We start from the raw sequence: 27,859 nt of genomic DNA on the forward strand, positions 1-27,859 counted from the left end.
CAGAATTTTGGAAATGATCTTTGGTGTGTAAGAAACCACCATTTAACAAAACATTTTCACTATTTTCATTTATACTTTTATTAATTTTCTCATAGAAATAACATTACAAACAGTGGTAAGTTTTTTAGGTAAGGCCACAAAATATTCTATGCAATTCATGAAATCATGGAAACAAACATTTGGAATGGGAAATAACCCCCAAACTTTATTACCACATTCATCTGATCTAAGGTGCCATTAATTGTAAGATGCATCCCTATATCACAGATGCTAAAATGTGTAAAAAAAAAATTGTCTTAAATTTGATGAAATACAACATTAAAATAGTAATTTATTTATCTTGAACATCCATGCCTAAAGTTGAAGAGAGGGCTTATTGGGCTTTAATTATTTTTTTTTCCAAAATAATGTAAGGGTGGGGGATTAATATGGAGCCATCGTGAAGGCCTTACTATGGTGTGACAGAGGAAAGAAATGTTAGTGGCGGTTATGCTTGCTTTCGAGGAGTAGGCAAGACAGGAGGCTTTTTCTTTTCTTAAAATTTAATGTTTATGACACACAGCAATGCTCAGCACTTTATGCATACTAGCTCAATTAAACGTCACAAGAGCCCTAAGAGGTAGAGGTTCAGATGACTCTCATTTTGCACTTGATGCACAGACAGGTTAAGTTGCCAGCCAAGGTCACAGAGTAAGTTTGGCTGCCAAAGAACCCAGGAGAGAAACCAGTATTCCTTTGCGGTATCCATCTTCTTTTGCAGGCTCTTGGCTCCTGTTTCATGCTATTAATGCAGGTAGCGCAGGTGAATGTCCACTCTTTCTTGATTGTGTTTTTGGTATTTTGTTTCCCTGTTTGGTGTACTTTAGCTGGAAATTAATAAGTCAGAGCGCCTATTTATGTTCTACATTTCTAATGTTTTTGTCATTCACAGTGTCCAGTCACTACTATGCTTAATAGAATCAGAATATCGGAGCCCGAAAGGGACTTTAGTATTATATTTTAGTCTGGGCAAGGAAACTGAAGTTGAGAGGAGGAACCCTACATCTAGTTATGTGTCCCAGCTCCACGTCTAAGTTTTCCCACTATACTGTACTATATTTCATAACATTCACTGATCTATGAGATCTTGGAAGAGAATAGAGATTTTGTTTTTGTTTTTGTTTTTTTTTTGCAGGGTTGGGGGGATGTGAGTCTCTTCTTATTCATGTGTCTATTTTGTTTGTTTGTTTTCTTGCTGCATAGGTCTTTATAATGTTTATTGAATTTGCTCATTCATTTATTCATTCTTTCTTAAAACACTTGCTGTTTTCCCATGTGCCTGTTATTGGGAATACAGAGATGAGTAAAATACAATTCATACACATTTACAGTTTAGCAAAGAGACAGACAAGTAAGCAGATAAGCATTTTGGACTAGACTCCAATTTAGAACTAACTTTGTATTCCATTTCAGTGAAGCTAAAATTATAAGCTACAGACCAGGAGAAATATGTGTCATGTTTATGGATAACTTTGAGTAGGTGATGGGCTGAGGAAAATATGAAAATTCTCAAACCACATTAATTAACACTAATAGACCTCCTCTCCCAAAGTCTACTATTTTCTTCTTAATCCGGTAAAGTATTTTATAAAAGATTCAACATGGAAGCATTAAAAGAATGTACCCACGCACTGGAAGTGAAAGTATGGAGACCAGTGTTAATGCAAGCCCAAGCTTAGTTCTAGCAAGCCTTGAAATGGGGAGGGATTTGGATTCGTTCTAGGCCATCATCCGGTGCTCTGTTAATTCTGGAACTCTTTTTAACCTTTCCAAAAATTATTATGGTTTGGATACCTAGTGTGGACCAAGACTCATAGCCATAGAGCTGCCACACTTATTTACAGACACCAAGGCTTCTTGAGAAACCATGGGTTTTAATATATACTTGTATTTCTTTTTTTTAGTTACTTGGAAGGGTGAATATAAATAATTAGTGCTGTTCATCCATGAACTTATTTTCTTCATCTAAAGACTACATTTCTCCATTCTTAGTCTCTCCATATTTAATCACAATGTATGCCTGATTATTGCAAATAATTTGTCATTGAGAAATCCCCCGTGTGATTTGATAGTTTTGGTTTGAGTCACTGAATTATGCTGTAGTGAAGTTATTTTAAAGAGCTAAAATAGATGGACAAAGAGCACGTTCCTAACTGTGGGGATTGAAGTTGGAACATTTGGCCTTAATTTCTTCAGAAATGAATGTATGATCCTTTATACATAGACCAATAGAAATGACAGGAATTAAGAGGAGCAATGCTTAGTTCATTCTTTTTTTTTTTTGAAACGGAGTCTCGCTCCGTCGCCCAGGCTAGAGTGCAGTGGCGCAATCTCACTGCAAGCTCCGCCTCCCGGGTTCACGCCATTCTCCTGCCTCAGCCTCCCCAGTAGCTGGGACTACAGGCGCCCGCCACCGCACCCAGCTAATTTTTTGTATTTTTAGTAGAGACAGAGTTTCACCGTGGTCTCGATCTCCTGACCTCGTGATCCGTCCCCCTCGGCCCCCCAAAGTGTGGGGATTACAGGCGTGAGCCACGGCGCCCGACAGCTTAGTTCATTCTTAAGTTCTTGTAATGCTTGTGCATTGTTTTGCTTAGGTAGGTGAACTGTAAGCTTAAAAAGTATTCTGATTGGGTTGGTGCTATGGGAAGGTTTGAAGAGACTTAAAGAATTTTTGCTATTTGATGGAAGACTAAAAAGCTCTATGAAAATCTCAGCTCTCTTCATCTACCCACTTCTCTTATAAAAACTGCAAAAATTAAATACATCATTACATCATTTGTGTGTGTGTGTGTGTGTCTGTGTGTGTGTGTGTGTGTGTGTGTGTGTGTTTTTAGAGAGTCTTACTTTGTTTTCCAGGCTGGAGTGTAATGGCATGATCTTCACTTACTGCAAACTTCGCTTTCTGGATTCAAGTAATTTTCATGCTGCAGCCTCCCGAGTAGCTGGGACTGCCAGCATGTGCCACCACGCCCAGCTAATTTTTTGTATTTTTAGTAGAGATGAGGTTTTGCATATTGCCCAGGCTGGTCTCGAACTCCTCAGGTGATCTGCCCACCCTGGCCTCCCAAAGTGCTGGCATTGTAGGCATAAGCCACTGTGCCTGGCCAAACACATCATTTTAAGGCATAAATACTGCCTGAAAAGTAGCAGAGAGAAAAATCTTGATTGAGTTACATTTAAAAAGTTACACCAATGAGAACAACAGACTGTCTTATTGTGACATCCATTATGATAAGTCATTATGAAAATAAATAATAGAGGCTTGGAAAATGCTTTCTATAAAACAGAAAAAATATTCCCTATTTCTATGGGCCTCACGATTCTTATTTGTAATACAAGATTTTAGATTACATTCTATCAGGCCCACTTTGACTCTAATATTGGGATAAAATCAATAATTAAAAATTCACCATCAGATATTGATCAGTACCATTTAATTAGATAAAACTAATCCTGAATATGGGCAGGGACTGGATTACTGCTTCTTTGTATCTTTCCCAAGTGCATCATGCTGTGCATATCTTAGGTAGCCCCCAGATATTTTTTGAATTAAAGAGAATCAAAAGCATTTGTCCCATATTCCATGTACAATTTTGATAACTCTATCAAGAGACTTTCAGGATTTCATTATAATTTAAATATTAGAAAATATTCATTCTATAAGCAAATGAGTAGTGGTTTTTATACTAATATATGTAATTGTACAAAAGACCAGTCTGCTCACACTCTGAAAGGACCTTTCTAACCACACATGAGATTCTCTGTCCTGAGAGTAGCTTTTCTTAAATATAATCTTTTATAAATACATTTTACAGAATCTGCTTTGCTTTGGTTACTCCATGTGATTTAGAATGATGGTGTACTCAGTGGCCATAGGACAGCTCATGGTCATTGAAAGAAAATAGTGGGATATGCATGGAGTGCTGAGCTCTGTCTTTGTGTCCTCCTCTCTCTCTCTCTCTCTCTCTCTCTTTCTCTCTCTCTCTCCATCATTTTTCTTTCCCTTTCCCGGAAAATAATAAAAAATACAAAGAACATTCAAGCATGTTCTTTCCTCTGATTCTCATGTTTTTGTTGCAAAGTTAGGTAATTAGTAAATTAAAAGATTAAGTCTTGCCCCCTTGAGAGATGGAAAGATAAGACAGTATCATAGAGTATGTTCTCCTATTGCTACTGGGCAACTTTCACTATTATCTTCCTGTCTCAGTACATAGAAGTTCCTTCTTATCCAAGTTTTCACTTTTCATGGTTTCAGTTACCCACTGTCAATCTGGTCTGAAAATAGATGAATAAAGTACACTAAGATATTCTGAGAGAAAGAGAGAGAGAGAGAGATGCCACATTTACATAACTTTTATTACAATATATTGTCATAATTATTCCATTTATTAGTTATTGTTGCTAATCTCTTTCAATGCCTAATTTATAAATTAAACTATATCGTAGGTATGTATGTATAGGAAAACACATAGTATATATAGGTTTTGGTACTATCAGAGAATTCAAGCATCCACTGGGGGTCTTGGAATGTATTACCACAGATAAGCAGGGGCTACTGTATCTGGCTGCAATTCACTATAATACTCCCATGACTTTTAGAGACATTTCAAATTCCTGATCAGTTTTAGGTAAATAAATAAAATTGTATACCTTAGTGGTGTTACGTTTTACAAAAACAAAGAAATCTTTTGAGTTTCATTTTTATATTTGAAATGTTAACCTTCATGTAACAAAGGGAAGACTGTTACAATTTGTCAGAGGAACGGTCTTGTACCCCACCCTTGACTGTGTGACACTTCTCTTTCTCTATTTTCCTCCTCTTTGTTCTTTCTAGCTCTTTCTTTCCCCTCTCTGCCTCCTGCTTTTCTACATCCTCCTTGCTTGTGTTACAAGCTGTTATCAGCAACCAACACTGTCGAGTAACCTCACTAGAGCTGGTGGTGAGTTAACTCCGATCTTCCCTCCTTCCTTCATTGAAGGCATTCCAGAAATATACATTGAATTTACTTCCTGATATGCTTTAAAAATACCACAAAATCCAGGACAGAAAAAGCTAAAGCAGCCCCCGTTGGCATTGCCATGAAATACTAGACACCTGCAGTGCAATTTGGAAATTATCACTGTTTCCTGTTTCTTGAAGACCTCAGAAGCAAATGAAGTGTGAATCTTGAAAGTTCTATTCTGAGACCAAGTTTTAAGGTTCAAGCAGTAATTAGCAGTTATACTAGAATCCAACTTTTTTTTTCTAAGCACCCAGAAATCTAGTATTTGTCTTGGCAGGCACTCAGGAATTATTTTTCGTATAAAGCAGGAAAAGCAGTCAAGAGAGGCACCGCATGCTGTGGGAAGAATGCTAATTCACTGTAACTGTTGAAGGCAAAGCCATATATACGTATCTGATTTCTTTCTGAAACAAGAGTTGGCTGGAATTAACAGCATGTGTTGGATCTATATGGTGTGAATCTGTAGCCTTTGGCAAAGAAGAGAAAATTCCAGGTGTTAAACATTAAACTAGGAATCCTGCTTCTGCTTAAAAGCAGCAGATCCTATATGACTCCAGTTCAGTTTCTTCATCTATAAAATGGGGATATGCATCTACTTAATAAGATTTTTGCAAGGAGGAAATAAGATGATGTCCATAAAGTGCTCAGCATAGAGCTTGGCATGTAATGCTTAATCAATGGTAACTACTGTTACGTTTGCTGAAATTATGAAAGTTACAGAAATTATGATTTAAGCCTTCCATGCAAAAAGTGAAAGTGAAAGTAGCATCCCAAATAAACTGAAGCTCAGTCCCAGGCACTTCTGTCTTTTTCCCTAGTCTTCCAAGGTAGTTGGCCTTTGCAAGTATATATGTGTATGTTACGTGTCTGTCTGTGTCTGTGTCTGTGTCTGTGTCTGTGTCTGTGTCTGTGTCTGTGTCTCCTGCTTTCCTGCCCTATCCCAGACAAAGAAGGTGGAGGGAGAAGGAGCCAGGATTGTTACTGAGTGATGGATGAGTGAGGTTAAAATTCAAGTTTGGGCTAGAGGGGAGGGATTAAATTATCTGCACATGTTCCTCCTGTTGGAGTCAAGAATTTCGATTCATAATAAAAGTTACAGGGTTATGTAGTCATCTGTGAATTCATGAAACACAGCCCCCGCTGGGAAGATGGGACCATTTCTGGACAGGTGTATGTGTTCAAAGGAATCACTATCTTTGGAATTGATCTTGTTAGGAACTAAGGGATTCAGGTTCTACGGGACATTGCAGTTTTTCTTTTGACTGCGAGAAGACTGAATGTTATGAGTTTGGGATTGAGTTTAATGCAGTCTATTTTAAAAACAAAAGCACATGAATAAACAAAAAATTAGATGCAGTATATAACAATGGTTTACTGAAATGTTGATAATCTATTTTGCATGCATATTTTGCCCAGAGTAAATGCCTGAATTCCTAATCATCAGCAGTTTCTCTTGCTATGTGCAGCTTTCTTTTTTCTTGGCCATCTTCCCAAAGCCTTCTTAGCTGGACTCTTTGCTGTTTGGTCTGTTCTCTGATTCTGTTGTAAAGTGTCCTATAAATTTACTGTCTAGGTAGCAAGTAGTTGTTTGCCCCCAGGAAATGTACTTGTCTGCTTAATTGTTTGGTCAAGTCTTCACCATCCATCAGGTTGGTGCTCTTCCAAGATTGCAGTCTGATGTAAAAGAAATATGTTTCATGCAGACTTTTCTATATATGTTAGCAGTGATGGGTAGGAAATTCTAGAAGGTATAAAAATCATTCAATCCTTATATTTTGCTGCCAACTTTACATGGAAAACTAAGTTTTAGCATTCAAATGATCTAGCAAATCATCATCTGAAATGATATTTGGCTACAAAATGTAGGTAACCATTTGAAGATGGATAGAATACTGTTAAACCTGGATATTTATGCTTTAAAAATTTATATAAGATTTATTCTGCATAGGACTAAATGAACCTGCATATAAAAATTAAGGAGCATCTGGGTGAAAATAAAATGTTTGCTAGTGTCACTTTAATTTCTTTAATTTGGTTAAAAGTATTATTTCCAGTGTATTCTATGCTTCCTCCAGCTGAGGGATAAAAGAACTGCTTTTAGTAGATTATATCTTTCAATCATTCTCTCCTTCATGTGTAGTCCTGGTTCTGAGACTAGGGGGACAAGACACTTTTTGTACCCAGAGAATGCTGCTTTGAGGAGAGTTTATTCATGAGAATGTACCTTGCCTACCACTTTGAGAGAAGCCCATTACATTCATCATAGTAAGCCTTTTGTAACTATTTCTTGATGAATTACACAATCTTCTCACTTGAATAGCAGTCAGAAAACTGGTTGAGGCAGGTCGGGGTTTAATACAACAGTAGGAGCCATGGTATGGAGAGGAAACCCAGGAAGAGGAACTGGCATGTTTAGAGCAACAAAGTGAAACAGAGAAGGTGAGGATGGACTCTGTGGTGGAAGCAGAGTGATTTAACACTGCTTCTTAAGCTTCTAACACCTATGGTGAAAGAATAGGTTTGTTTGGTTGATTGGTTTTCTTAAATTTTGAATCTGTTGAGGACCAATACTTTTGTAAAATTCAGTAACAATAAATTACTAGAAAAAATGATCTTGTGGCCTGACATGGTGGATCACCCCTGTAATCCCAGTAATTTGTCATCAAATTTAAAAAGAAATTAGCCAGGTGGCTGATGTGCACCTGTAGTCCTAGCTACTCCGGAGGCTGAGGCTGGAGGATCACTTGGGCCCAGGCTGTAGTGAGCAATTATCTCACCACTGCATTACAGCATTGACAGAGTGAGGCTTCATCTCTAAAAATAAATAAATAAATAAATAAATAAATAAATAAATAAATAAATAAATAAAAATGATCATGTAGTATTAAGGCTTCTAATTGCTTACTTTCTATTTATGTACACATCTCTCTGTGAACCAGTTTTTTAAAAAAAAAAAAACAGTTCAGTGACACTGGGCTGCGGGGCACACTGAGAAACACTTGTTTTGAGAATGGGAGCTGAACTGGAAAGAGATTGGCACTAAATTGTGAAGAGCCTTATATACCATTATAAGGATTTCAAACTTTATGCCATCAAAATTTGGACCAATCCGAAAGTTTTGCTCTTTTTTATCTTCCTGGATTTGCACTGTAAATTAATTTATCTAAAACTTTTGTGTGAATAGATGTTTGATTAAATGTGTATTTAAAAAGCTATTTTAGCTTAACAGTTAGTGTCACATATGTTGCTCTATACTTTTTAAAATTTTGTAGTTAAATAATCTTGCTTTTGAAAACTTGGCTTTATTTGGGTAAAGGAACACTTGACATCCAGTTTTCCCTTCCCCCTTCTCTACCTTGTGTCTGTTTTCAAAAGAGCGGGTTGTATTTTACTGCAGATTTCTCAGGAGACCAGAACTGATCTGCCAGCCCTGCTGCCTTTTGTTGTTCTGCTCTTTACATTCCCTTTACAGTCACCAGGTGTCAAGATGCTGCGAGTCCATAGGACTGGACTGGGCAGGCTGGAGGTCAGCCTCTCCAAGGGTCTTCACCATAAAGCTGTGTTGGCCGTCCGGAGGGAGGATGTGAATGCCTGGGAGAGAAGGGCCCCTCTAGCTCCCAAGCACATCAAAGGCATCACCAATCTGGGATACAAGGTCTTGATACAGCCTTCGAATCGACGGGCCATTCATGATAAGGTGAGCATTTCCAATGTTTAAAATATGTGAGAAAAAAGTGAACCTGCATATGAAAATTAAGGAGCATCTGAGTGAAAATAAAATGTTTGCTAGTGTCATTTTGATTTCTTTACTTTGGTTAAAAGTATTATTTTCACCCTATTCTATGCTTACTCCAGCTGAGGAATAAAAGAACTTACTTTTAGGAGATGGTATTTTTCAGTCATTCTCTCCTTCATGTACAGCCCTGGTTCTGGGACTAGGGGGACAAGATTCCATTCTTGCACCTAGAGGATGCTGCTTTGAGAATGCACCTTGCCTGCCACTCTGAGGGAGGCCCATCATGTTCATCATTCCACTTGCTCTTCAAAATAATGTTATGGTATAAGTTTGACTCTCATTCCCATTTTAGCAATATACATATATACGTATACTTTTCCTTTCCTGAATCATTTTAAAGTAAATCACAGACATCGTAACTCATTACTACTAAATACTTCAATGTGCATCTCCTCATTGTGTAGAAAAAATAAACCGTTTTTTCTACATAACTACAATATTATTTTCATACCTAAGAAATTAATAATTCATAATATCATCTTACATAGTTCAAATGTTCAAATAGTTCTATGTTCAAATTCCCCATCGGCTCAAATGCCTTTTATTTTAATTGAGGCTTAATGAAGCTTTATTGCATTTTATCATTGTGTGTCTTTAGTTCTGTCAATCTAGAACAGCACATCCCTTTCTGATTTTGTTTCAATGATATTGATATTGACATGGACTCTTTTTTAAAGAGCCCAAGACTTACAGAGTGTCCTCTACTGGGCACAAATAATCTGGTTGTTTTCTCGTGATTAGATTATATTCTAGTTATATTCTATATATTGAACGTAAGTCATATATGTTCTTCCCATGGTATCACATCAAACGCACAAAACATCAGGTCGTCCCATGATTAGCAACGTGTGGTCACTTGGTTGAGGTGGTTACAGTGAGAGCTCTTCATTGTTAAACTCTGTTTCATCCTTTGTAATTACTGAGTCATCTGTGGTATGGTATTTTAAGTTCTGTGATGTTCGTATTCCTCAATAGCTTTACAACTAATCATGTTAGCCTCCATTGATAATCTTTGCCTGAATCAGTTTTTACATGGAGACTTGTGAAGTGATGCTTTTCTAATTTTTTATCACTCCCCTAAGTTTGTTTGCTGACATTCTTCTTTAGAAAAGAGGTTTTCTTTTCTTTCTCTTCCACTCCTCCACTTTTTTGAGTTGTGAACTGTTTTATTACAGTGCATTGAACTGTTTACCAAACTGTGAATTCTGTAATTCAGTGTTTAAACATACTACTTTAAAAAAAAACTTTCTTACCATTGCATTTAAAGCCTTGTTGTGAGGAGTTTATATATACATCTTCATGCTGACAAGATGAATCTTAGGATGTTGCTTAAAAGATGAGTTGTGTACTGTTTTATTAAAGTGAACTGAATTGTTTATCAAAGTGTGAACTCTAATTTACTGTTGCATTATGCTTCTTTAATTTTTGCTTTTTTGAGTATATTTTGATTCAATCAATTTACCATTTACCATTTACTTTTTCATTCAATCCATTTACCATTTTTCTTTTTAATGTCTGAATTATCCCAAAATTGGTTAGTGCGAGTCCTTCCAAGGGGGCTTCTCTGTCCTTTGGACATGAATCCATTTATCTTTGAGCTTTCTTGTTTCTTGGAATAACAAATTGTCCTAGTCTCACCTTGTACCTTTCCTGCCCCACATCAGGAAATTAATAATTTCACCAAAAAGATTAAATTTCTTTTAGTAGATAGAAACCAAGATCTGGTATCTGGTGTTAAGCATGTTTATTGTTACTGTGATACTGCTGCTCTTAGGCTCTATTAGTGTACAGAGTTTAGAAATAAACACAAACAGATGCCCCCCCCACATATATATATTATTTAATCATTAGTTAATACTGATACTAAAAGACCTCCAGAGGAAAAATTAATGTCCAGGAAAATTAAAATTTAACAATTGCACACCTTTTTACCTGTAAAATTTTATATTTGCATTTGTTTTCTCCAACAGTAAAAATCTTAATTCTTTAACATTAATGCATATTGTTTGCTTTATCCTATAATATGTATTAAATAGTGTCAGAATCACAATACTATTATTACAACTAACAGTAAGCCCACTAAACGAAGTTTACCATTTCTTTGATTTTTTTTTGCCTTTAGAATATATTTGACAATGAATATTCAGAGTGTTGTATTAAAAAACTTATTTGATTTTTTCGGTGTGGTTTCATCATCAATCTAATATCCATCTAGATTTATATATTATTGCTTCTATTCAGTTTTAATGTTTGCTTTCCCATTTTTTTATTTAATTTTGTTTTTCAAAGTAGAACATTTACAAATTCCAGAAATGAAGTCATATTTTCATTTTACTCCCATGCATCCAATTCTCACCCACCCCAAAGGTTACTTTTGTTTCAGATCTATCATTCTTTTTTCCTTTTTTGCAAAAATGAACACCTGTGTGCGTATTTATTTCCCTTTTGTTCTTATACAGAAGGCTGTCTACTATATTTACTCTTTTTACCTTGCTTTCTTTCTTTAGTAACAACATATCTTGAACATTGCTCTGTGTAAGTTCTTAGAGATATTTCATTTCATTTCATCTCATGGCTGTGTGAAAAGTGCTCCATTGTACAGATTTACTATGGTTTATTTACCAATCTGCTACAAATGAGAAAATGGACTGTTTTTGAAGAAACTAGGGAGAAATTGCATGTTCATTCTTTAACTATCACTGTTATTCATCTCTACTTTCCTTCGAAGTAGATTCCTAACTAAACTTATCTTTGTTCAACTGCTATCATAGATGCTCTTTTAATTCTGCTTGGGTAATACCTCTTTATTTAAAAATCAGATATGTCTGTCTGTTGCTTCCATGTACTAGTTATGTAATCTCAATTAAATTTGTAAGTCTCAGGTTTCCCATTGATTGAATCAGGATTATAATTGTACTTACCTCATGAGAGTTCTATTAAATTTAAATGAGATAATTCATGCAAAGAGCTTAGCAAAGTACACAGTAATTTATTAATACATATCAATGATTGTTGCTTATTACCCAATAAAGCTCATATTAGCCATGATGACATTCAACCTGCATTTCCAAATCGATTTACTCATATGCTATAAATGTCTCTTTACTTCTCTCCCTTTGTATTTTTATACATGCCTTCAGTGCCTCTTACTGATATCACCATCTTGTGTTTCCCATCTTCATTTCTCTAAATTTCAGGTAACCTTTCAGATTAATTTAAATTTTCATATTTCTTTAGTATCCTACCTTTCACATTAATTTTCATATTTTTTGATCATCCTACCTAGGAATTATCTCAATATCAGTTAAAGTAGCATATCACTTAGAGGCTGCTGATCATAATGTTTTGAATTTTTCATTTACTCCAATCCAGAGTACCTTTTACTATATTTTGTGAGCTCCTTTGTAGAGCAGATTTTGACAATCTTTCCTCGTATCTTAGCATCTCATCTCTAGCACAGACTAATGTACAGTAAGGACAGTAATAAATACTAATTGAGCCAACACTGAAAAATAAATGTTATAATTATGTCTTATCTTTTAAAAATACAACTAATAAATCACAATTTGGCATTTAATATTTCAGTGTACTGTTGGTACAAAATATACACTTCACAAATATGCTTAAGTCACATGTGCTAGTGGGATATGACCAAATTATAAACTCTTCTTAAACATATGTATATATATATATATATATATATATATATATATATATATATATGCTGAGTTTTCTAATTGTTTAATGCTCTAAGAGTTGAACATGATAGATTATCTTTAGCCAACAAGTACAAACATTACAAGTAGTTCTATTATTTGTTCTAATTCATACAGATTTTATTCCTTCAAAAGATTTGTTGTGCCTTTGTTTGCTACACATTTTATTCAAGAAAACATGGATATTACAAATCAGGATAATAACCTTTAATCATAATTACAATTTCAGGACTATGTCAAAGCTGGTGGCATTCTTCAGGAGGATATTTCTGAAGCTTGTCTAATTTTGGGAGTTAAAAGACCTCTAGAGGAAAAATTAATGTCCAGGAAGACTTACGCATTTTTCTCCCACACAATAAAAGCTCAGGAGGCCAATATGGGCTTGTTGGATGAGATTCTAAAACAGGTAATTAGTGATTAATATTCTTGAATATACTGCCAAGAAGTATGGCATATAAGTTAGTTTTCCTTTCTTCTTTAGTTTAAGAGGAACATTGCGTTCCTTTTATATTCTGAAATGGAAAGAATGATAAAAGCTTTTTCCCTAAACAATTTACCAGTTTATAAGGTCAATTGGCCAGATACTACCAAATAGAATTTTAGAGCTGAAAATAACCTCAGGGATCATATAATCTACTACCTTATTTTTCAGATGGGACCCAGAGAGGTAAAGTGACTTGACTGGATTGCACACTATGTATTATGCTGGAACTGAACTAGAGGCAATTTTTTTTTTTTTTTTTTTTTTTTGAGATGGAGTCTTGCTCTGTCATCCAGGCTAGAGTGCAGTGGTGTGATCTCGGCTCACTGCAACCTCTGCCTCCCAGGTTCAGGCGATTCTCCTGCCTCAGTTTCCTGAGGAGCTGGGACTATAGGTGCCAGCAAACATGCCCAGCTAATTTTTTATATTTTTAGTAGAGATGGGGTTTCACCATGTTAGTCAGGATGGTCTCAATCTCCTGACCTCATGATCTGCCCACCTCAGCCTCCCAAAGTGCTGGGATTACAGGCATGAACCACCGTGCCTGGCTGAGACAATTTTTACATTTATTCACATTCATAAGGGAAAATGCATTTTGAGATATAAATACTATGAAAAAAACAAGCAGCTGTTTAAAACACAGGATATTCATTTAACAAATATTTACTCAGTGCTGATGCTGTGTCTGACACTGCTCCAATGCAAGAGCAAAAGAGTAAAGTATCTTTATCTTCACAGAACTTACATTCTAGTGGGAGGAGACAGATAATCAATAAATAAGACATCTAATATGCCACTTGGGAATATATGTGATGAAGATAAATATAATATTGAAGGAGAAAAGGAGTTCTGGGCACTGGGAGGTGATGATGCTATTTTAAGTAGGATTGTCAGGGAGGATCCCACTGTGAAAGTGGTATTGAGCAACAATCTGAAGGAGGTGAAGGACCAAGCCATGTACATCTGAGATGAGTCTTTTAAGCAGACAGAATAGTAATGCAAAGGCCTGAAGGTCTGTTTGAATGTGGGGTTAGAGTAGACCATGTTCAAAAATGCTTATTCCGTCTCTTGTGTCAATAATGGTTGGGGGTGGGAGGAGGAGAGCAACATTACTAAGAAGGCTGCTAATCTAGGCTGGTCTAGACTGCAAGTCACAAGTGATGGTGGCCTGCACCTGGAAGAAATGGTGGAAGTAGAAGTTGTGAAATGTGGACAAATCTTGGATGTGTTTTAGAGGTGGACCCTACAGGATTCACTGATGACATAAAGGTGAAATATGGAAAAAGGAGAGGAGTCAGGAATGACTCCAGGTTTTGGCCTGAGCTACTCGAAGCAATTGCCATGGAATGACGTGATATTACTACAAGAGAAAAAGCCTTGGGTGGGCAAATCAAGAGTTGAGTTTAGGGTCTGCTGAGTTTAATATTCTATTAGACATTTAAAGGGATAATCTAAGAGGGCTGTTGGATATGAGTCTGAAGTTCAGGACGGCGGCTTCTTCTGACATACATTTTGTAGTTGTCAGAGACTAGGTGGTGTCTAGAGCCGTGAGACTGGATGAGCCTAGGAAGGGAGTATAGAAAAAGAAGTCTAAGGTTCACATCTTAAAGATGTTACAGCTAGAATCTGAGATTAGGGCAGATGATTGGAGAGTTCATAAACAGTAAAAGCAATGGAAAATACCTATTATATAGAAGTATAAAATACTTTCCAATTAACTCCAAATACAGTAGACCAGGGTGACAGTTAATTTGTAGTGTTTCTAAAGAATAAGTTCAAAAGTAATTAATGGAAATAATACTATCGGAAGAATGTTCCACTTTAAGCAAATAAAGTCTTTATAATGTACTTTAGGAACTTTTTTGTTACTTTAACTTTTGTTCATTATAAGAAAATTAACAAAAACTGACCTAACAGGACTGCTTTTGGGCAGCATTTTATAACCAATTACTTGGAGTTGGAAGAATGATAAACATTCTTAAATTCACAAACACGATAAAAATTATATAATCTTTGAGGAAATAAAATTACTGTTTAAAATAGTGTATAATTACAATACACTAATATATTTTAAGCATTAATTACTAATACTTTCCTGAGAGAGGAAAGGTTTTCAAGGAAAGAGGAAGAATATGATTTTAGTGAGGCAAGGAAGAGAAATGGCATAAAGGTGGACTATGAGAAAAGGAGAGGACTCAGGAATGACTCCAGGTTTTGTCCTGAGTTACTCAAAGGAAACATGTACTACTTTTGAGAGGAAGGTTACCTGTAAAAGGAAGGAGAGGGAAAAAGAAAAAAAGAGGAGAAGGAGGAGGAGGAGGAGAGAGAAAAATAGCTGTGCTTGGACTTGAGAGAGAGTGTTATTATTTTCCAGGTAGAAGAGACCTGAGTGTACTTAGAATGGTTGAGGAACAATGTAAAGAGGGATGATGCAAGAAAGAGGTAATAGTTCAAGAAGAGTGGTCTTGGAGGACATGAGAGAAGCTGGGATCTAGGTTACAGAGATTTGTCTCAAAAAGGATCTGTTTTCTTTGACCAGAAGGAAGGATGTAAGGATGAGTGGGGCTATAGATATGTTTGTAGATGGTGCTGGGGGCGGGCGGGGGGGTGCAAAATGGTAAAGGAAATTCTACCTTTATTATTTCATTGCCTACCATCAAGGGGGATATAGCACCTGCTACGAACATTTTTTCATTTCTAATTACAAGCCTACCATTGGTTTGCTACCTGGCGTTTTCTAAATATTTCACAGTATACCTGATGATAACTTCTATTAGCAAATTAAGATGTATTTCAGAGGAAAAAATGTGAAATATTTACTTGCTCATATATGTCTTTACTTGTTAAAATTAAGCCTAATGGGTCCAGTTGAAAAATTTTTAATCCCTCTTTCAGGAAATTCGCCTTATTGATTATGAGAAAATGGTGGATCATAGAGGAGTACGGGTAGTGGCATTTGGACAGTGGGCTGGTGTGGCAGGTAAGTACGCCAGGACTTACATCACCCAGTTTCTAAATTGGCTTGGGGAATAACTGTGAGTTTTCACTTTTCTGTGGCAAGGGGATAGGAGTGTTTATTTCCATGGAAAAAATTAAAATGAAGGTATGCTGAAGGATGATGAATACAAGTGGAATAAAGTATGAAGATACATGGTTAAAAATATTTTACTGCAAAAATTCAAAAGAAAAAGCAGGGAGAAGGATAACAACTACAAATAGGCTCTGGTTTTTAGGCAGTTCCTTTCAAAATGCTAGAAGGAGATATCAGTTTGGTAATGAAACATAGAGAAGGAAAAGATAGGGAAAAACAGAAAGGGAAAAAAGGTGTAGGGGCAGGAATTTTGTCAAGTTAATTCTTTGAACTTTGTTTGGTTAAGAAACACCACAATATGTTATAGCTCTGTTTCAGATCAGACTTGTTGCAGGTCTAATAAGGAAGATCATGACTTTGGCATTATTTGTTTGACCTTGTTATATAAAAGTAGAAGATTCCTTATTATGGCTTATGTCATTCTGCTTATTATTAATATTATACTCAAATCCACCTGCTTCTTAAATAATAAAGAAATCTAAGCCAAAATTTGAAATTCAAAAATTTCTTTCACTTAAACCCATTCAGGCAGGGAACAGTGGTTAATGCCTGTAATCCCAGCACTTTGGGTCGATGAGGCAGTCAGGAGTTTGAGACCAGCCTGGCCAACATGGTGAAACCCCGTCTCTACTAAAAATACAAAAATTAGCTGTTGGTGGTGCATGTCTATAATCTCAGCTACTCGGGAGATTGAGGCATGAGAATTGCTTGAATCCAGGAGGCAGAGTTTGCAGTGAGCCGAGATCACGCCACTGCACTCCAATTTGGACGACAGAGCAAAACTCTGTCTTTAAAAACAAACAAACAACAACAACAAAAACAATTCATTGCTTTTTTCTCTCACCTCATGCCTTTCCTCACCCAACACACAAATCAGCTCTATTAAACTAAAAGAAAATTAAATTTCTTAGTATAAAAGCAGTAGTAGAAAGACCTCTGATGACTATGATGCCTAGGGCCTTTCAGGACTCATCCAGATGAGGGTTTTATTTACCTAGACAGAATTAATGCATCAGAATTAGGTGATTTATTTAGAAGTCACCATATTCAGAAGTAGGACCACATCCGTGAACAGGATGTAGTTCATGTTCTTAAAGAAGCATTCAGGCGGCTGGGCGCGGTGGCTCAAGCCTGTAATCCCAGCACTTTGGGAGGCCGAGACGGGTGGATCACAAGGTCAGGAGATCGAGACCATCCTGGCTAACACGGTGAAACCCCGTCTCTACTAAAAAATACAAAAAACTAGCCGGGTGAGGTGGCGGGCGCCTGTAGTCCCAGCTACTCGGGAGGCTGAGGCAGGAGAATGGCGTGAACCCGGGAGGCGGAGCTTGCAGTGAGCTGAGATCCGGCCACTGCACTCCAGCCCGGGCGACAGAGCGAGACTCCGTCTCAAAAAAAAAAAAGAAGAATTCAGGCTAGTAAACACGAATACAATGCTAGTGTTAATTGCTATAAGAAAGATGTTTGAGGCTGGGTGCGGTGACTCACACCTGTAATCCCAGCACTTCAGGAGGCCGAGGAGGGCGGATCACCTGAGGTCCAGAGTTCAAGACCAGCCTGGCCAACAAGGTGAAACCCCGTCTCTACTAAAAATACAAAAATCAGCTGAGCGTAGTGGTGGGTGCCTGTAATCCCAGCTACTCAAGAGGCTGAGGCAGGAGAATAGCTTGAACCTAGGAGGCGGAGGTTGCAGTAAGCTGAGATCACACCATTGTACTCCAGCCTGGGAGACAGAGCAAGACTCCATCTCAGAAAAAAAAAAAAAAAAAAAAGAAAAAGAAAAAGAAAAGAAAGGTATTTGAACTTGGCTGTTGCAAAAACGTTCTTTTAAAAAGTGCCTTTGAAGATGAGATCTGAAGAATGATGAAAAACTATTCAAGGAAGTAAGGGAGGACAGTACAAGTGTGCAAAGCTTAAAGTGAAGAGGGGAAAAATAATAGTTTTGAGGAATAGAAATAAGTTCAGTATAATTAGAGTGTATTTGGAGAGAACTATATGTGGTTCTTATAAGTATTTAGAAGGTGGAATTCACAGGATGTGGTGACTGATTGGATGTAGGTGTGAGGGCAGTGAGGGAGACACTTCAATGATGACATACAGGTCACCAACTCGGACAGTGATTCAGTTCTTTCAGTACCCACAGGAATGGAGGAAGAATTTGGGGGAAGACAGTAAATGAGTTCTGCATAGGACAATATATTAGTAGATTACAAACTAAATTGCTATAATGGAGACTCCACAAAACAGAGCTTACATAAGCTGGAAGTCCAGAAGTGAGAAATCAAGGGATGGTGGAATGAGAGGAAAGCTTTGCTATTGTCAACACTTGACTTTCATTTCTAAGGTGACCCTTCAGGGTGCTATTTTCCAGTCAGTAGAAAGGGGAGAAAGGAAGTAGAGGCAATTAGCTTCCTTTCTAAGGATGTGACCCAGAATCTGAACATATTATTTCTGCTTATACCTATTGGTCAAAATTGACTGAGAAATGTAATCTATAGCTGGGCAACTATGTCTGCTGTGAAAACTATGTGCTCTCCATTCATGAAGGATTAACTGAGTTCAGACTTACTATCCTGTCATTAACCAACTAGAAAAATTGGATGAGATATAGAAAACAATGTTATCAGACATTGGACTATAGGCAGTATAGACTTGTGATTCTTGATAGATGGAAAATAGATGAGGTGAGTTCTGTGTTTACCCTGGCTTTCTGTCTGGAGAAATTTTCAGATGGTATGAATATAAAAAAGTGACACAAAGCCTGGTGAACTCACTGAACTGAGGAGATAGGAGTTGGGGAGCTTGAGTTGGCTGGAATTGACAACACATGGTACCAAAGAGTAGGGAGCTATGCAGAAATAGTGTTCCAGAAATATGCTTAGGGGTCTTGCTGAGTGGAGGATGAAAATTCGTGAGACTAGCTTAGGAACAATTTGTGGAAAAGAACAATTGCCAGAGAACTGTATAGAAAACTGTTCTCAGAGTTTGTCCCATCAGCCAGAGTAGAGAGACTTCACTGAATATATAAGGCTTTTAGGGAAGCCCTGAAGTGTGTGGCTAAACCAGCTCTTAATAAAGCCTACTCTAAATTCATTCCTATAAAAGCTTAAAAATGAGACTAATGTCTATTTTGAGAGAGATGCAATTAGCAGACAAGTAGATTAAAACAGCTATAATAAATATTCAGTATATTCAAGTTTTAAATGAAAACATAAACAAAATGAGGAGAGAAATAGAGGAAATCAGTCCATCCATCTATCAATCAATAGTCACCACAAAGGAGAATCTATACATAAGCAGAGGATTCAAGAGCATATATAGATTTTCTTCTGTAGTGTCTATTGATTGATAGATACATGGTAGATAGATTGATTTTCTCTACTCCTCATTTTGTTTGTGTGTTCATTTAATCCTTGAGCACATTGACCAGCATCTCTGTCATTTCTTGTTTCTGGGTTTGTTTCTATTGTTGGTTATCTCCAGGTTAATGTTCCATTGCAAAATTCATAATTTTTTACTGAATGCCAGACATTTTTCATTTTACATTGTTTATTGTCAGATTTTGTTGTTTTCCTTTCAGTAGCATTGGGCTTTGTTCTAATAGGCAAATGTTTGTGGATTGCATTGATTCTCTTAAGGCTTGTTTTCCTTTCACCTTCCTCTCTTTCTTCTGGGACTCCAAATACACACATATTAGACCATTTGATCATCACCTGTCACTTAAATTCTGCTTTTTCCGTCAGTCTTTTTCTCTTTTTATGCTTCATTTTATTTAATTTCTACTGCAATGAGGAAGGAAGAAAGGAAAGAAATAATGACTAGAACATTCCCATATCTTGATAAAAATTATAAATATACAGATAAGTGAAGTTCAATAAACCCCAAGTCAAAAACAGAAATAAAAAATTACAAAGAAAATGACAGTAGAATCATCATAATTGTCTTGCTAAAAAACAATGATAAAAACATTAAAAATAGGCTGGGTGCGGTGGTTCAAGCCTGTAATCCCAGCACTTTGGGAGGCCGAGACGGGCGGATCACGAGGTCAGGAGATCGAGACCATCCTGGCTAACACGGTGAAACCGCGTCTCTACTAAAAAAAATACAAAAAACTAGCCGGGCGAGGTGGCAGCCGCCTGTAGTCCCAGCTACTCGGGACGCTGAGGCAGGAGAATGGTGTAAACCCGGGAGGCGGAGCTTGCAGTGAGCTGAGATCCGGCCACTGCACTCCAGCCTGGGCGACAGAGCTAGACTCCGTCTCAAAAAAAAAAAAAAAAAAAAAAAAAAAAAAAAATTAAAAAAAATGAGAAAAAGGAACCATATACATAGAAAAACTAAGATAAACATTAAACTTCTAATCAGTAACAGTTTAAGCTAGCAGAAAATGGAGCAACATCTTTAAAGTGCTAAAAGAAAACAAACCAAATTATAATTTTATGCATATTACAACATCTTTCCAAAGACAAGATCTTTTCAATATCTTCCTGGACATCTTTCTAGAAAATGAAGATTAAACACAGATTTTCTGATCAAATGAAAGCTGATAAAATTCACTGGCATAGAAGTATTTAAAAAATTTCTCAAGCAGAAGGAAAATGAAGTCAGTTGAAAACATGGATTGAATTAGAGGAATAAAGAATGCTACAAATGGTAGAATATAAACAAACATAAAAAAATCATATCTTATTTAAAAACTTTTCTTTAGGTCTGGACACAGTCGCTCATGCCAGTAATCTCAGCACTTTGGGAGTCCAGGACAGGCTGATTGCTTGAACTTAGGAGTTTGAGACCAGCCTGGGCAACATGGTGAAGTCCCATCTCTACAAAAACATGCAAGAGTAGCTGGGCTTGGTGGTGCGTGCCTGTCGTCCCAGCTGCTTAGGAGGCTGAGGTGGGAGGATTACTTGAGTCTGGGAGGTTGAGGCTGCAGTGAACTGTGTTCATGCCACTACACTCCAGCCTGGGTGACAAAGTGAGTTAACTGTCTCAAAAACAAAAAAGTATTTAAAAGATAATTGATAGTTTCAAACAAAACAAGGTATTGTGATATTCATAGCACCACAGGTAAAAATAAAACTTATGCCACCAATAGTGATGGACAGGTGAAGAGGAATAGAACCATACTTTTGTAAGGTTCTTTTATTATACTTGAAGTAGTATAATATTACTTGATAGTTGACTATAATAAGATAAAGATGCATACGGTAACCTAGAAAAATCACTAAAAATAAAACAAGGCTCTAAAACTAATACGCCAATAATGGGAGTAAAATTTCATACTAAGAAATCACAGGTCAAGCAAAAATACAAGAAAAATGGCATTTAAAAAAGTACAAATGAAACAAGAAAACAAACAGCAACATGATAGCTTTAAATTTAGCTATATCAATAGTTACATTAATGGCCTAAAAACTCCTAGATAGGCTATACAGTGAGTCACAAAACAATTTTTGATAAATTTAAAAGTTTGAAATCATACAGTATGTATTCTGATTGTAATAGAATTGACCTAGAAGTTTTTATAGAAAGATATTTGGAAAATTTCCAAAAATTTGGGAGATATTCAATGTAATTTTGAATAACTGATTGGTTAAGAAAAAATCACAGGAAAATTAGAAGATTTTTTAATAGAATAAAAATTTAAAGTATAGCTTGTCAAAATGTGTGGGGTATAAAGTAGCAATTAAAAAGAAATTTACAGCATTTAATTCTTTTATTAGAGAAGACAGTTTTTAAATTATTTGTGCTTCCACTCTAAGAAGCTAGAAAATCAGAGAAATTAAATCAAAAGCAAGTAGAAAAAAAAATAATAAACATACAGGGAAAATAAATGAAACTAAAACAGGAAAAGAATAGAGAAAATCAATGAAACCAAAACCTGGTTCTCTGACAAATATCAGTAAAATTGATTAACATTTAGTAGACTGATAGAAAAAGAGAAGAGACTGTATTTACTAAGAAGGAATACAAGGAGGTCATCACTATATCTTACAAATATTAAGATGATAAAGGAATATTATGAATAGGTCAATGAATTTGGCAACCCTCATGAACTAGATAAATTTTCAAAAAGTACAAATTACCAAAATCAGCTCAAGAAGAAACTGAAAACTTAAGTATCAAGGTGCAAAATACATTCCACTAATAGGCATTTATTAAGAGAAATACAATATTTTATACAAAGAATTGTTTTATAGCAATTCCATTTATAATAGCCTGGAAACAACCCAAATGATGAGCAGAGAAATCAACTGAAATGGAAATGGGCAATTCTTCAGCAATAAAAGACTATACTGATACACACAAAATATGTATGAATCTCAAAAACATGGTGCTGAGTGAAAGCCGACACATTGTAAAAGAGTACAATTGACCCTTGAACAACATGAGTTTGAACTGCATGAGTCCGCTTATATTCACTGGATGCAAAATCCACCTTTACGGGGGGCCACCTTTTCATACAGGCAGGTGTCACAGGACTGACTGTGGGACTTGATTATGCCCAGATTTTGACATATACAGGGGTCTTAGAACCAACTGCCTGCATACACTGAGAGGCTACTGCTTAAAATTTCATTTATATATAAGTTTAGAAGTGCCTCATCTATACAGAGAGAAAGATCAGTAGTTGTGGAGACCAGGAGTTGGCGAAATACTCTGTGTCTTGATCATGGTGGTAATAACACGGATGTGTGTATTTGTTAACAGTTACCAAACTATACATTTTAAATGGGTGCATTATGTTGTATATAAACTATTTCTTTATAAGTTGACTTTTGAAAAATGATAAAAGAAAATTTGGTAGGGATGTGTGTCCGGGGTGAGGACGGGGAATGGAGGAGCATGGAAAGTTCTTTCCTAAAAAGAATAAGGAAAGAATCGATGCTGAGGTCTTTGCTACAGGCATGCTGAATTTTAGCTTTCTGAAGAACATCCAAATTGAGACAGACATAAGAAGGTGGCTGGCTAAGTTTTGAAATCAAAAGAAAGATCTATTTTGGAGAGACAGACTTGAAGTCATCTGTATATAGATAGTACTTGAAATTTAGAACTAGATGAGATTTCCTAAGGGACAAATGTAGATATGGAAGAGAATAGAGCCCAGGACATAATCCTGAGGGTGAATAATATAAAAGGAGTTGCCACAGGAAGAGGATCCTACAGAAAGGTAGGATTAAAAATTTCAAGTTGGGATGCTGAGGGGCACTCTTTGTTTCAACAAAGAAGAGGTCTGCATTGCCGAGTACTTCTGACCTGATCTACAATGTGTCCACTGCGTTTAGCTATTTAGGTCAATAAATAGATGATGGGAGCCTTAGGGCTAATGGTGACTGTTTTTGTTTGTTCATTTGCTTTTGGTATGGGAGGCATAGGAACATGTTTAAATGCTGATAAGAATGAAGCAATAGGGAAGCATTGTGAAGAGAGTAACTCAGTAATAAATTCCTTGGGAGGCAGGAAGGGGTGGGATCTGGAGCCAATGTGGAGAGATTAGCCTTAGATAAGAAGAGGAACATTCATCCTATTTTATCAGGATTGAAGGTGGAAGGAATAGGTGGGGATGCATTTGGGTTAGTGCATTTGATGGCAGAAAGTTGAGAGGATGGAAAAGATCTACTGAGGCCTCTTCTAAATCTGAGATGCTGTGATCTGTGCTTCTGCAGGGCACCACACAGGTTGGAGAACGGGCAGAGAGAACAGCTTAAATTCTTCCCAACTAACAGTCTTTCTATTGGTCTGATTCTGTAACAGGGATGATCAACATTTTACATGGAATGGGTTTAAGGCTCCTTGCTTTGGGACATCACACACCTTTTATGGTGAGAGATGTTTATTTTGCTTATTTTTTTGAAAACACATCTCACACCTTAAGAATAAAAAAACGCTGAGCTGATGGACTAACTTGAGTTGTGTATGTTTGTTTTCAGCACATTGGCATGGCTCATAACTACAGGAATAGCAGTCAGGCTGTGCAAGCTGTTCGTGATGCTGGCTATGAAATATCTTTGGGTTTGATGCCTAAGTCAATAGGTCCCTTAACATTTGTGTTCACAGGAACTGGTAATGTTTCTAAGGTAAGTTTTACCTGACTTCCTTTTGTAAAACAATCCAAAACTGTGAAACTAACCCAAATGATGTGGGCAGGCATTTTGTGGGTATTTCAAATGGACTGAATGAAGATTCTTTTTTTGGCACTTTTCTTACCAACGTATTTTTCTCATAGTGAAAAGTAGTAATGATCCAAATATGTGTGTGTGTGTATATGTATGTGCGTGTGTATATATATGTGTGTGCATGTGTGTGTATATGTAAGTGTATATGTGTGTATATCTATACACACATACATACACACATACAGTTTTTAGTTTATTGCTAGCTATCTGAGTCTTGGAATACTTTTTCTTCCTTTCTTTTTCCTTTTTTAAAAGATAATTTGGCCAGGTGTGGTGGCTCACGCCTGTAATCCCAGTACTTTGGGAGGCTGAGGCAGGCGGATCACCTGAGGTCAGGAGTTTGAGGCCAACCTGGCCAATATGGTAAAACACCGTCTACACCAAAAATACAAAAATTAGCCAGGCCTGGTGGCGCACACCCATAATCCCAGCTACTAAAGAGGCTGAGGCAGGAGAATCGCTTGAATCCAGGAGGCAAAGTTTGCAGTGAGCCGAGATTGCAACACTGCACTCCAGCCTGGGTGACAGAGCGAGACTCCATCTCAAAATAAAATAAAATAAATAAATAAATAAATAAATAAGATAATTCATTGTTAATAGTGTAAAGGTCTGTTCTGAGGGTGATCTGTTTTACCTCTATCACCAAAATGTCCATAAGTCTTAAAGTGACCTCAGGATGTCCATTTTTTAAGACTACTTGGAGTTTTGCAAGAAGATGTTAGGAAAATTCATTTAAGACTGGAATTCATAATTTCTTCCTTCTCTGGTGGTTTTAAGAATGTGTTTGTAACCGCCTATAGAAACTTGTAATTGTAAAATAATTCCTTCTTCAAAGAAAATACCTTACAAATAGGATATCATTCATATTATATTGTGAGGTAAGCATCCGATTATTTCTTTTGTAGGGAATATAGTTTCCCCATTTGGAATAATTTCTGCAATGGATCTAAAATAAATGGAAATATTTTTGCCCTCATTTCTAAACACTCTTATTGATACTCTGAGTAGCTTAAGTAAAAAAGAAAAAAATTAAAGTCCCTTCTAAGTGTGCTGTTCAAACAGGAATGAAAACTAGCTAGTAGGCTTGTTGTAAGCAGCTCATCTATATTTCTGTGTTGCAGTCCTGGTTGTAGGGAAGGCAAGTGGAGCTGTATAATTGTTGGGAAAATGATCAGATCCTTGCAGAAAACCATGTTGGTTCTTTTTCTATTGATGTTTGGATTTTTACTCATGTGTTATTTGTAGGGAGCCCAAGCAATCTTTAATGAGCTACCTTGTGAATATGTGGAGCCCCATGAATTAAAAGAAGTTTCCCAAACTGGAGGTAAGGGACAGGGGATGACTAACTTTTAATGTTTTTAACAGTCTGTGTTATATTTTATCACCATAAATTTTCATTATTTGTCACCCACTTTACTAATTTCTTTCTCCTTTGCAAGACCTCAGAAAAGTCTATGGGACGGTGTTAAGTCGTCATCATCATCTTGTCAGGAAAACAGATGGTGTGTATGATCCTGCAGAGTATGACAAACATCCTGAGCGCTACATAAGTCGTTTTAATACTGATGTGAGTATCATGTTCAGCTTTTAAGTTGGTTGCTTATGATACATTGTAGGTAGGCAATTTTCAAGGAGAGAAATTATAAATTGTACATTGGCTTTCGGTTTTCCTGTTGTGAGTCCTTTGGGTACCATGAGTTGGCCTTTGGAGCTATCATCTTTTAGGGGTATTTGGAGTAGTCTTGCTTCGTGCTTTTGGTGGTTTCTGTGGATATACTCTTTGTTTCACTGTCTCCATTTCTGCTTCAGGTCTGCATGTGACCAATAGCTCTAAGCCATTTCCTGTGGGTTACTGTTTTCTATGTTTATCCTGGACTAGTTAGCACTGTGGGCAGAGCACAATGCCTATGACGTTTGGTCTCAACATGGCCACAAATTACAACCATAATCTCAAGCAGCAATCCTGAAATGCATGCCATTGTTTACAGGGGGTGAGGGTGAAATAGTGTGCCTACATAAGTGCAGACCATCCCCACTGTACGAAAAAGCTATTATACTTACAAATCAAATCCTTCGATGGGACACACTGGCTTTATCTTATAAGAAATAAAATATATTTGTGTGTTCTATAGTCATTGGCCATGTGACAATCTTCCCCCAGATAAACTAACAAACCAAAAAATAGATAAAACAAAAAAAGGCATGCATTTATTGTGAAAAAGAATGCTTTAAATAATTTTAAATATGTTTGACCAACATAGCATTTTCAGATTCTGGTATGAAGTTTAGTCCTTATATCATGCAGGGCATGTTAGAGAGAACTCTTACCTTCTCTGCTTGAGATGTTTGAAGAAGAAAAATTATGAACGTAGTTTCAAACTGAAAAATTTTGAATCTAAGAAATCTTTATTCCTTTTCATTTCCCCAATCACAGAAGTATTGGTGATTGGATGCATCCTAAAACTGATACTGACCTAGTTGCCATGTATGCATGTATGTAGCATATTGCTCCATAGAGCTTACAGATGTTATCCGATTTAATCTTCACAGCATTCCTTTGAGGAATGGGGTGTGTATTATCCCCATCTGGCAGGTAAGAAAAATAGAGCCCAGGGAAGTTGAGGTAGCATGATTTAGGTCATACCCTACTGCTAGTAGAGCTGGAAATATAATTTTAGGTCCACTGTTTTTTGTTTGCTTTGGTTTGTTTTATTTTGTTTTTGTTCTTTCATTTTTCTTTGGCATGCAATACGTTATAGAATGAACATAATAATGAATTTTTTTTTTTTTTTTTTTTTTTTTTTTTTGAGATGAAGTCTCTCTGTCTCCCAGGCTGGAGTTCAGTGGCGCAATCTCAGCTCACTGCAAGCTCCGCCTCCTGGGTTTACGCCATTCTCCTGCCTCAGCCTCCTGAGTAGCTAGGACTACAGGTGCCCGCCACCATGCCCGGCTAATTTTTTGTATTTTTAGTAGAGACAGGGTTTCACCATGTTAACCAGGATGGTCTCGATCTCCTGACCTCGTGATCCGCCTGCCTCGGCCTCCCAAAGTGCTGGGATTACAGACGTGAGCCACTGGGCTCAGCCAATAATGTATTTATAGTCATATATTGCTCTGTCATGGGGTAATTCTACACTGAAATCTGGGTGGCTATTTATTATCTTTGCCTCAAAAGATGGACACTGACATGGACAATAAGAAAATCAATTAGAAGTTACATTTAATTATTTCTCATAGACTTTCCTGATAGCTCTCTTTCAGTATACTATATTAAAATAGGTTATTTTTCTATTTTCTTAAACCTGGAACTTGCATTACAGATTGCACCCTATACAACTTGCTTAATTAATGGAATCTACTGGGAACAAAACACTCCTCGCCTCCTAACCCGCCAAGATGCTCAGAGTCTCCTGGCTCCAGGCAAGTTCTCAGCTGCTGGTGTGGAAGGCTGCCCTTCATTACCACACAAGTAAGGACTCTACTTCAGCAACAATGGTAGTTTTGACCAGCTGCTTCCATTATTAGAGGATCAAAGAATGTAATGTCCCCACATATC

The 27,859-nt window shown here is 36.8% G+C and overlaps 1 protein-coding gene across 3 annotated transcripts in view; it reads left to right on the top strand.

Annotated features, from left to right (window-relative positions):
- The window catches only part of AASS (aminoadipate-semialdehyde synthase), a 71,480-nt gene that overhangs the window by 1,436 nt on the left and 42,185 nt on the right, over window positions 1-27,859 (top strand). For 2 of the 3 annotated variants that reach the window (XM_010356799.2, XM_010356802.2), the window contains exons 2-9: window positions 8,518-8,742; window positions 12,787-12,963; window positions 15,934-16,018; window positions 23,882-23,949; window positions 24,058-24,204; window positions 25,549-25,627; window positions 25,743-25,870; window positions 27,624-27,772. In XM_010356799.2, coding sequence (XP_010355101.1) covers window positions 8,533-8,742; window positions 12,787-12,963; window positions 15,934-16,018; window positions 23,882-23,949; window positions 24,058-24,204; window positions 25,549-25,627; window positions 25,743-25,870; window positions 27,624-27,772 — 1,043 coding nt within the window. In that variant the 5' untranslated portion in view covers window positions 8,518-8,532. The remainder of the gene's footprint in view (window positions 1-8,517; window positions 8,743-12,786; window positions 12,964-15,933; window positions 16,019-23,881; window positions 23,950-24,057; window positions 24,205-25,548; window positions 25,628-25,742; window positions 25,871-27,623; window positions 27,773-27,859) is intronic. The other variant, XM_010356800.2, reaches the window with a different exon arrangement.

The sequence above is a fragment of the Rhinopithecus roxellana genome, chromosome 6 (genome assembly GCF_007565055.1).
Source record: "Rhinopithecus roxellana isolate Shanxi Qingling chromosome 6, ASM756505v1, whole genome shotgun sequence".
NCBI classification, from domain to species: domain Eukaryota; kingdom Metazoa; phylum Chordata; class Mammalia; order Primates; family Cercopithecidae; genus Rhinopithecus; species Rhinopithecus roxellana.